Source organism: Vombatus ursinus, unplaced genomic scaffold (assembly GCF_900497805.2).
Source record: "Vombatus ursinus unplaced genomic scaffold, bare-nosed wombat genome assembly UNPS02000577.1, whole genome shotgun sequence".
Lineage (NCBI taxonomy): Eukaryota > Metazoa > Chordata > Mammalia > Diprotodontia > Vombatidae > Vombatus > Vombatus ursinus.
Window position 1 is genome coordinate 32488341 of NW_020940355.1, and position 11104 is coordinate 32499444.

General features: G+C 35.2%; 1 protein-coding gene across 1 annotated transcript in view; it reads left to right on the plus strand.

Annotated features, from left to right (window-relative positions):
• DECR1 (2,4-dienoyl-CoA reductase 1) overlaps positions 1-3644 on the plus strand; it is a 64713-nt gene extending 61069 nt beyond the window's left edge. The window contains exons 8-10 of the mRNA XM_027847095.1: positions 2151-2297; positions 3303-3365; positions 3463-3644. Coding sequence (XP_027702896.1) covers positions 2151-2297; positions 3303-3365; positions 3463-3522 — 270 coding nt within the window. The 3' untranslated portion in view covers positions 3523-3644. The remainder of the gene's footprint in view (positions 1-2150; positions 2298-3302; positions 3366-3462) is intronic.
• The last annotated feature ends 7460 nt before the right edge of the window (positions 3645-11104 follow it).

Consider the following 11104-nt stretch of genomic DNA (forward strand, 5'->3'; position numbering starts at 1 on the left):
TTGTGTGTTGTGTACTGAGGAGCTAGGTAGTGCAGTAGATTGAGTGCTGAGCCTATAGTCAGGAAAAGCTGAGTTCAGATCTGGTCTCATATACTTATTAGCTGCCTGACCCTGGGCAAGTCCAATGTGATCCATCTGTTTACCTCAGTTTCCAGAGCAGCACCTACTTGCAGGTTGTGAGGATCAAATAAGATAATATTTGTAAATTATTTAAGCACATAGTGCCTGGCACATAGTAGGTGCTATAGAAACGTTAGCTATCATTATTATTATTGTTGTTATTCATTATAAAGCACTTAGCACAGTGCCAGGAACATAGGTGCTATAGAAATTTTAGTTAATATTATTATTCATTATAAAGTGCTTAGTACTGTGCCTGGCACGTAGTAGGTGCTGTAGAAATGCTTATTCCCTTGTGTTCTATTAGGCCTTAGCCTTCTTTTCTGCTATTCTTTCGCTTATGCTGTACCTGCTTCTTTCTCTGGTACTAAGCTTGTCACATCCCTATGAGCAGTCTTCTGTCTTTCCCTTCCTTGTCAGTTCAGGGCCCTCTAGATTAGATCTGCTATTTTCTAGGCAAAGGTGTTTTTACTGAATGTTGTTAGATGCACCCACACTCAGTTGAAACACATAATTCCTATATTTTGAGTCACCCCATCTTCTCAGCCAACTGTACTTACTGAATAAGAATCTAATGGAATATATGTAGTCTGATTGATTTCCTAACTACGTAAAAGGAAATGCCATAAAAACAATATATTAAATACCTAATTATATTCAGAATTGTATTTAGATCTGTGTACTTACTATCTATATGAATTTGGGCAAATCTCTTAACCTCAGAGGGCCTTAGTTTCCTCATCTGTAAAATGATTGGACTATATGATCTTTGAGGTCCCTTTAAGCTCTTAACATTGTGGTCCTAAACATGGGAGTGCTGGAGCCAGCTTAAATTACCTCTTGAGAGAAAATTGTTAAATTTTCAGCTTGAGCGTCTACACCTTAGCAATTGGCAAATGCTACAAATCAAGGCTTGATTTATTTTTTGTTGGTAATCTAGACCTAAGAACGTAATGGAAAAAGTGTCAGTAAGATAGATTAAACTTAAAAATGTATTGTTGATGCTTTATTTTTTTCAGAGAGATGATTGTTAAACATTTACCAGAATACCCCTGGTCCTACATCTCTTAACCTTTCTGAGCCTAACGTTTCTTAATATTTGAATTGGGAATAATAATACATGTATCACCTTTCTCACAGGTTAATTTGTAGACCTTAAAGCACTAAATGGCCTAATTATTATTACTACTATTATTATCACATCCTGAAAAATGATTATTTATTTAGAAAGAACTCTTAAGACATGTGTTTCTTGATATTTTCTGTTTTTCATTGCTACTATAATGACCATCACCCAGACATCAGGGCTTCAGCATACTAAAGACCTATACCTTTTATTGATCAAAACAAAACTATTTTTCATTTTGGTCCATTCCTCCACATAACTGAACTCAGAAATTGTTCTCTGAATGTGTCACCCTTTCCCCCATTTCCCAGGATTCAGGTGAGATTTGTTTTCTTTTATGGTTGACTCATTTCTACTCTTATGCTTTAAAGTAAAAGAAAAAGATATCTTCTTGTAAATCTTCCACACGTCTCCAAGAATTGAATCACTTTTTCTTTTTTTGTTTACTGTGTAATGCCACTATACACTTCTGTAGGTCAGTTTATAGTTTTTAGAATATGTTCACATACCTACTCTCATTTGAGTCTTACAATAAATCTATAAGGTTCCTTAGACACATACCTTTTTTAAGTGGGGAAACAGAGGATGTGCTGTCTAATGATTTTCTAGTCAAAGACTGATCAAAGAATTGCCGTTTGATTGACTCTTTCTTCAGAGCTTCAATCTCAAAGAATGAATAATATGTTAATGTAGCTTCATTTAGTCATTTATACATTTATTTGTTTGCTTATCAATTCATTGATTCACATGTGTATGTATTTATGTATGTATCTATCTGTTTGTTCATTTATTTTTATTTGGCCAGTTCATTTGCTAAAGGGGTGACATGTTGACTTATTTGCTTGTTATCCCTCCCTTCTCCCCACCACCTTGTAACCTAACCTTATTTTTCTTAATTCCTAAGGGTGCTTTCAGCCGTCTTGACCCAACTGGAGCATTTGAAAAAGAAATGATTGAGAGACTTCCCTGTGGCCGACTAGGGACTGTAGAAGAACTTGCAAATCTTGCTGCTTTCCTGTGCAGTGATTTTGCCTCTTGGATTAATGGAGCTGTGAGCTTGATTTTTCTTGGGTTTTTATTATTTAAAAGAAATAGTTGAGATGTGATCCTGGGTATGCTAAGTGTAAGATTTTTACACACACGTGTGTGTATACACACACATATATACATATGAATATACACACGGATATATATTCATACATGCACATGTATACATATATGTGTGTGGACACATAGATAAACTTAAGAAATCACCTTATTTTAAAATATTTAAATGTTTTAATATATTCTCTTTTCAGTCTTCATAATTAATTCATAATTAGATATTTATGAACACACCTTAATATCATTAAGTGCTATGTAAATGAAGGCAATTATGATCCCTACTGATATGATATGTGAAGTGTTATGTAAATGTTAGTTATGATGATGCTGTTGATGATGAAGATGATGATGATGATGTCTGTGATCTGGTGTTTCATTCTATCATTACAGATCACATTCCCTCTACACTTTTGTAGACCATCTTTATGAGTTGCTGTGGGGGAGAAAAAAAGATCACCCAGTGTCCAAACTTTTGGTGATAAGCCTATTTGAGAATAATTATAGTTGGTCCTTAACAGCATACATATACTCTGCTTCTGAACCTGAAGCCTTTTTAACTTGATAGGTCCAGCTAAAGCCTACACTTGGTGACATGGCCATCAAGTACCTGGGGTCACCTCCATATCACAGGTTGTAGAAGTGGAACTTTAATAGAATATCATCCATATTATCATTATTAGTCATCATTATTATTACTACTGAAATAATGTTTGTAAAGTGCTTTGTGAATTTTAAAGTATCAACTATTATTATTATTATTTATATTAATATTCTTGTTAGTACTACCACCACCTCCACCACCACCAGTCAAAACAAACAACTCTTTAAAATTTAGGCTTTGAATGAGTGGACTCATTTGGGTTTTCTGAACAGGATGGAAAATAGGAAATAACAATTATCTTAGAAGCCTAACAGAAAAGACTCTTCACTCTATTCCATACTATTTTTCTAGGTCATTAGATTTGATGGAGGAGAATATGTGTTTTTGTCAGGAGAATTCAACAGCTTACTGAAGGTAATGTTTCCCAGATCTGATATCCGTACATTATGTTACTAAATCTTAGTAAATATCTACTGGATCATATATATTTGTATTTTTCTTTTTATGCTAGGTATCCAAACAACAGTGGGAAGTATTAGAACAACTGATCAGGAAGACAAAAGGTTCCTAAAGCTACCCTTATCTTAATCCTTTGCTTGTGGAAAACATTGGAGCAAAATACACAGTAACTTCAGTTACATTTTCTTTAATCACTTTATGTAACACAGCTAATAAAAAAATCTTGTCATGAGAGATTGGTGTTTAAATGTCAAGTTTAATTCCAGTCTGTTCTCTTTGAATAATGTGTCCTTGTTATCCTGAGAATGAAAATGGTCTTATAAGTGAATGTGGAAAGGCAAGCGTCATAGCTTCAGTTTTCTAGGTAATTTAGGTAGAGAGCACAATCCTCCTTTTGTGGAAATTATCCATGAAATTGAAATAGGGCTTGGGACCCAAATTACCCAGATTTACTATCTTAGTAAGATATAGGTGAGTTGAAATCTCTATCAGTGGAGGAAGTTCCTAAGCTGATGAAATCCTATACTTGATGTATGGCCCATTTCCATGTGACAACTTTCCATTTTATTGTCGCTGTATGCACATTTGTCCTTGGTTCAAATATTCCATCCTTAAATTTATATGCATTAGAGTGCTTACCAAAGTTCCATCTTTAACTGGAGTTATGTATAAATGCATTCATGAATAGATATGGCTGTGCTTTAGGAACAATTAGCCTTTGTTTGCACCTCTCAGTCAATATTTATTTTGTCAGTTCTCTGAATATTTGTAAATACCTTGCCTCAATTTCTTCCTCCTCATCTACATACAAATGATGTTTCTTTACCTACAGATAGATGTCTCTAGCTGCAACTATGTCACTTGCTGCTAAACTTTGATTTGTAGCCTCCATAATTAGACACCAAACCCTCTTTTCTTCCTTTTTTACTTAGTCTCTCAGAGATTACTTCGTCACCATAAATTAGATAAAGATTGAATTAGGAAAAAAGCTTGGAAAAATGGCAGCTTAGAATCAACACCAAGGATACCCATGGTATATTTCACCTGCATTGCAATTAGGAGCATTTTTTTTTCACTCTGTACTTTATGGCAGGCAATTCTGGTGATGATGACATGAAAACTTTGCCTTCATTGTTTATTATTTATAGCTTTTATTTACATTGGGAATGTCCTAAATGAGAGGCATCATGGCAGAGCACATAAGGCTGGTCTTAGAGTCAGAAGATCTGGGAAGACCTGGGTTCAAGTCCCTGTTTTGACACATACTGGTTTTATGATCCTGGGAAAGTCACTCAGTATCCATAGCAATTCTCTAAGGTAATAAATTATGTTGATCTGCATTATTAGAGGGAGTTTCCTCACTGAGATTTCCCAGTACCAATAAAATCACAGGTCTGATTTTTTTTTTTAAAGAAGGTCCTACATGCCTCTTTTAAGAGTGTGGTTCTAATTAACTTAAAAGAATAAAATGTGGTTCCGTGAAAGTGGGAATTACTGTTAACAATAACACTAGTATTACCATACCATTGGAATTTCTGTAGCTCATTGTCTGTAATCCCTTCATTACAGAGATGAGGCAACAGACCCAGAAAAGTTCAATGACTTGTACAAGGATATCTAACTAATTAGTGGTAGACTGGTGTTAGAACCCAAATCTCTTCTCCGTTATATGGGTTGTTGCAAAATTTCCTAATTTGATGGTGTAATTATTTAACAAGGTCTTTGTGATCAATACATATAAACTAGCTGTTGGGGAAGATTACAGTAGGTTGGTTAGGATTGGTGGAGGTTGGCAAAATATTGACAGTACTGAAATGTTTATAGTATTATATTTTCTTATATTAATGTTGAGTATTATTGTTGTGGGTCATAAACCAAGGCTTGAAAATACATTTATTACAGTGAACTCTATAATGTTGATTATCATAGAACTTGATGCAAATATATGCCATTTGTATTCATATTGTATCCATATAGGGCAGCTAGGTGGCACATTGAATAGAGCACCAAACCTGAAGTCTGAAATTCTCATCTTCCTGAGTTCAGATGTGGCCATAGACGCTTACTAGCTGTGTCACTTAACTCTGTTTGCCTCAGTTTCCTCATCTGTAAAATGAGCTGGAGAAGGAAATGGCAAACCATTCCAGTATCTTTGCCAAGAAAACCTCAAATGGGGTCATGGAGAGTTGGACACAACTGAAATGACTGAACAGCAGCATTCATAGATAATGTGATACACACATACACACACACACATATGCACATGTACATATATATAAACACACACACATGTATATATACAATATATCTTTTCTATTTGCAGTTTATGCTATTTGAAATTGATAATTGTGCATGTGTGTGTGGGTTTAAGTACTAGTACAGCTTCTTCCCAAGTATCTTGGTCTATAACATTTTTACTTTTTTATTGGTCTACTGTAATATTATCTTATGGTTTTCTGAACCATAGGCATTATAGCACCATTGAGCAAACTTTTCATCTTAGGGAGTTCTTACCTTGAATTTGGGGGGGGTCATTAGAATCTAGGGATAAGGAAGCATAGACCATGAATATAATAAAATGGGTATGTATTATTGCTGTATATTACTTTTCCATTAGCACTATTCCATTAGTCTCATAGACTTTTATCCTAATTATTTTATTCAAAATAATTTACTTTCCTCATTGACAACAGAAATAGAACACACAGTTAGAATGGGATCCAAATGCTTCCTAGAGTGGAGCTTTGTTTTTTACCTGTATCTTAAATTTCATCATTATATGGAGCTCCTAGGTAAGGAAACTTCCGTTCTACTAATACAGATTGACACATGATCTGTAACTTAGTTTAGAGTAGGGGTTCTTGACCTGGAGTTCATAGACCCTTAAGGAGTCCATGGTGAGTTTTTGGAGGGTCATGGACTTGGATGGGAAAAAAAGTTACATCTGTCTTTTAATAGAATTGATTTCCTTTGCAATCTGATGTATTTTATTTTAATTTGTTTAAATTAGTTTAAAATAATTATTCTGAGAAAGGGTCCGTAGGCTTCATCAGAGCCTTCCAAAGGGATAAACCCCTTTTGACATAAAAAATTTTTTTTACACAAAAAAGGTAAATAACTCTTCTCTTAGAGAGTTGCCTGGGACCCTGAGAAGTTCACTAGCTTGTTCAAGGTTACATGGCCAGGAGCTGTTAGGACTGGAAGGTCTTGACCCTTTGTTATCTTGATATATATGATACATACTGTATTCTAACACACAGCTTTCTTCTTCCCTGCTGTGCTAGATCTATTTCCTAATTCCATGATTCCATTTACATGTGAAGAGTGCCTTTTCCCTGTCTACATTTCTTTTTGCAAAAGGCTGCTCAGGAATTAATCTCATGTGGTAGACCCAGTGTGTTTTCTAGGTGTCATTGTCATCATGTACTCTTGAGTTCTTTATAAACGGGCTCAGTGTATCCATATGACTCAACTGTGTAATTTATTCAACTAATTCCAGAAGCCAGTTTCACCTTGATTTATAATGTTAACTAAGTGGTTCAGGGGATAGAGCACCAAACCTGTAGTCAGGAAGACCTGAGTTCAAATCTGGTCTCAGACACCAGCTTTGTGACCCAGGGTAAGTCACTTAATGCTGTTTGCCTCAGTTTCCTCATCTGTAAAATGAATTGGAAAAGGAAATGGCAAACCACTCCAGGATCTTTGCCAGGAAAACCCCAAATGGGGTCATGAAGGGTCAGACATGACTGAAAAAATAACTGAACTAAGTCCTATCAATCAGCTAACTTTAGGAATTCCACAAGTAAGCTTAGAATAGGTAGAAAATGATACCATGTGGCTATTTCAAAAGGGATAAGAAATGTGCATTCTTATCATTCATGGTCCTCATGAAAGCATGTAAATGATGAGTCTTCTAGTAGATGCCAAGCCCCAATCTGATCCATCCAGAGAATGTTTTAAGAATCCATTATCTTGAAACATTTGTTATTTTTATTTTTACTCTTTAAATACAAATCTCCAATGAACTTATCTTGAACTTTAAACTTATATCACATCATATTACCAGAGTTTACTTTTTTGGGGGGTTAAACTAGAAAACAATTCCATTTCTAGACCTCTAATTGCCTCATTCCTTTTGTTTTTGTTGGATGAAAGGACATCTGTTAGGGATTCCTTGCTAGGTGGTGGCAAACAATAGATCCTGGCAAAATAATAGATCCATTAGCTCATTCCTGAATATGATTTGTTTCTATTGAATCTTCCTAATGTGAATAGGAGATGTGAGAAATGTCCACACCTCACCATGTTTTTTAATATGTTAGTAGTTTTAATTTTTTTAAAGGAAGAGATGGGTAGAAAAATAAGATTACTAGGATATTACTTATAACCAACAAATTTTGTTTCATTTCAGACTACTATAAAGGAATTGTATGTGTGTTGGTGTATGTGTGTATACATATATCCACACACATATGTATGGCAATCTTTTATATCAAATACATAGTTACATTTTTATTTTCCCTGCTAATAGTGGGGACAGAGGTTTGAATGATATAAAATAGTAGTAGAAAATTTTAAAAAATTCATTTAAATCTGATGTTTTGGAATTCAAGTTAGAGATACACAGACAGTGAGACAGGCAAGGAGACATGAGAGCACACGCTCAGATGTTAATCCCTTTGTGTCTGTCCTAACCTCAAAAGCCTCAGATTTGGTGCTATTAGTAGTCCGAATCCAAGTTTGCAGTGGAGGAGATTAGCTGTGGCTAATCCATTAAGTTGATAAACTCATAAATAGATAAATGATTGTCTTATATTAGCTGATGTTGACATCACACCTGGTTGTATTGGACCATTTGGGATACTGATCACATAAAATTTACAATATTGACCAAAGTTCCAAAGTGGGGGGAAATCTATGATATAGTACAAGTGTTCTTAATCTGGGGACCATCAAGCACCCTCACCTCTTTCCCCTGGAAAGTATATTGCCAAGGTAAGTGAACTTATCCACAGCATTCAAAATTTCTCCCATTTGCTGCAACCAGTGGTTCCATATATAGATGATGTGGTGCTGGCTGGTGGGGAACCTCTGTTTTTTTGGTGTGGATTGTTAGGCCAAAATTAGCACAAGCAACAGAGAATTGGTCCATATTCTGCTGCAGCTGAGCCTCAGAGGCTGCATTGAGTGTAGAAAAATAAGATTACTAGGATATTACTTATAACTAACCCCCCCCTCCCTCAAATCTGTATGTAGATCTCAGAGGATTTGTGAACTTGGATCGGAAAAAAATTATATCATTATTTTCACTAATTTTTAACTGAAATTAGCATTTACTTCAATTCAGAATTTTTAAAAAAGTTGTTCTGAGGAGTCTATTGTTTTCACTGGAGTGCCAAGATGGTCCATGACATGAAAAAAGTTAAGAAACCTGGTTGAAGGGATAAATACCATAGGACCATTGCAGTAGAAATGCAAAGGACCTCAGAAGTCCATATAGTCTCATTTTTATTTTTACAGAACCCACTTTCTGCAAGAATCCTTTCCTGACTCCCCTTTGTGTCACTGGCTTCCCTCCCAGATTATATTCAGTTCATCCTGTATATAAGGTTACTAGTTACTGTATATCTACTTTGTAAATGGTTGTTTGTATGTTGTCTTCTGCATTAGAATGTGAGCTCCTTGTGGGCAGGGACTGTTTTTGCCTTTCTTTGCCCAACCCTTTGCACAGGTGCTTAATAAATGCTTGTTGACTTGTCTGTAATTACAGAAGTACTAAGTGGCAGAGGTTTGAACTCGGGTCAGTTGCTCTGTCCACCTTACCAGATTGCCCACCTGGTATTGCCAGGGAACTGATGAGGCATCAGTCCTTTAATTTTCTTAGCAGTTATAATCCCTGAGGTTTTAAACAAGAGTTTTTTGGTTGAGGGCTGGAATGAAAACGGTCCATCTGTTTTTACTAAGATGTCAAACATCTTCTGGATTGGTCATAGAAAGTCAGACACTTTATAGAAGGAACAAAAACGACAAGGTGAAGCCGTTTCCCCCTTTATTTGCTCTTAATAATTAAAATCAGCCTAAATTCATTGTGTTCATGTACACACTAAGAACACAGCTTATCTACAATTCATTTAAACAATTTGGTGAATGGTATCTCTTGGTAGATTCTTTACCTTTCTTTAACTAACAGCACACCCGTTTTGCTTCATTTAGATAAAGGGAAGAAAGAATCAGTTGAAATATATGGAATCCAGAGCCATCATTGACTGTCTTCTGTGCATATACACCTTCATGTTTTCTCTATAAATAGTTTTTTTAATCCTTTCATTAGATCTGCCTCATGATTAGAGAATCAAAAGGCAGATGCTATTAAGGTCCAACAGTAACCACCAGAGATTGGTCCAGTTAGTGTTATGTGATATTGTAAACCAGTTATGGGTAGAATAATATGCTAGTAAAGTTCATCTTGTTAATAATGTAATTGAAAGGAAATAAATCTTCCCTTCAGATAATAGTATTTTTAACTCATTTTAAGCACAGTATACAAATAGAACTCAGACTATTTTGAATATTGATTTCACAAGATGGAATACAGAGCCCATGGCATAAACCAGAATATTGACAAGTTAACATTTGACCATTTTTTAAACATGAACCTTTAATTGAAAGTCAATTACTTAGTAAAATAATTGTTAGAGCTAAGAAATATTTTCAGAGGCAACAGAGACATTTGTTGAAGATGATACCACCTTTAGATGAAGAAAATACAAGAAGTATGGAAAACTAGACATGAGGGTACTTAGTATATTAAATTTAATTACACGTTACACAGACTATGATGTAAAAACAGCAGTTTACTAGAATAGTTATAATCTGCAACATGTGAAAATAGTTTAGAAAATGGATTTAGGTTCATATTCTTTGATGGCAGGCTTGGTGAGAAATACATTTACAGAATGAGACAGATCCATGTTTCTACCCAAGTGCCAACTTTTCTCACCTTGTCACCAAATTAATCGGGACCAAGAGTTTGATGAAGAAAGCTTTATGTGGTTGGGTATTTAAGAACAATGTAAATAGAGTATACGTTCCAGTAGATTGTAAACTCGAGGCAAGGACCATTTTTCATTTTGTATTTTTAGTACCTAACGATGCCTGGCACAAGCTCCCCCACTAGACTGTAAGCTCCTAGAGGGCAGTGACTATCTCTTGTCTCTTTATATTCCCAGCACCTAGCACAGTGCCTGGCATATAGGTACTAATGAATATTGATTGATGGATTTTTTTTTTTTATTTTCATGAGTACTAAGTGCATTGAATAAATGCAGTGTTGTCATGGATTTTGTTCCACGGAATAGATGTATTGATTAATTCCTTTCTTGCTATGGCTGCATAGAGGTATAAGTAATTAGTTTTCCTAGATATTTGTGTTTCAGTGAATGATTTAGCTCTAAGACCATTCTCTTCCCTATGACTGTGGGTATGGCATATAAATGCTTTGGATGTCAGACCTATGATCCCTCCTAAAATAAGGCTTCCTGGTCCATTGTATGCAATGCTTCTAATGGAGGAGAAACATGGATTGAAATGGCAGAGGATAATTTTCACAGAATAGCTCTAAGCAGCTTTTTTTTTCTTTTTGAAATCTTGTCCAGCTGTATTTCAGAAAGCAAGAGCAATTTTAGGTGGTTTTA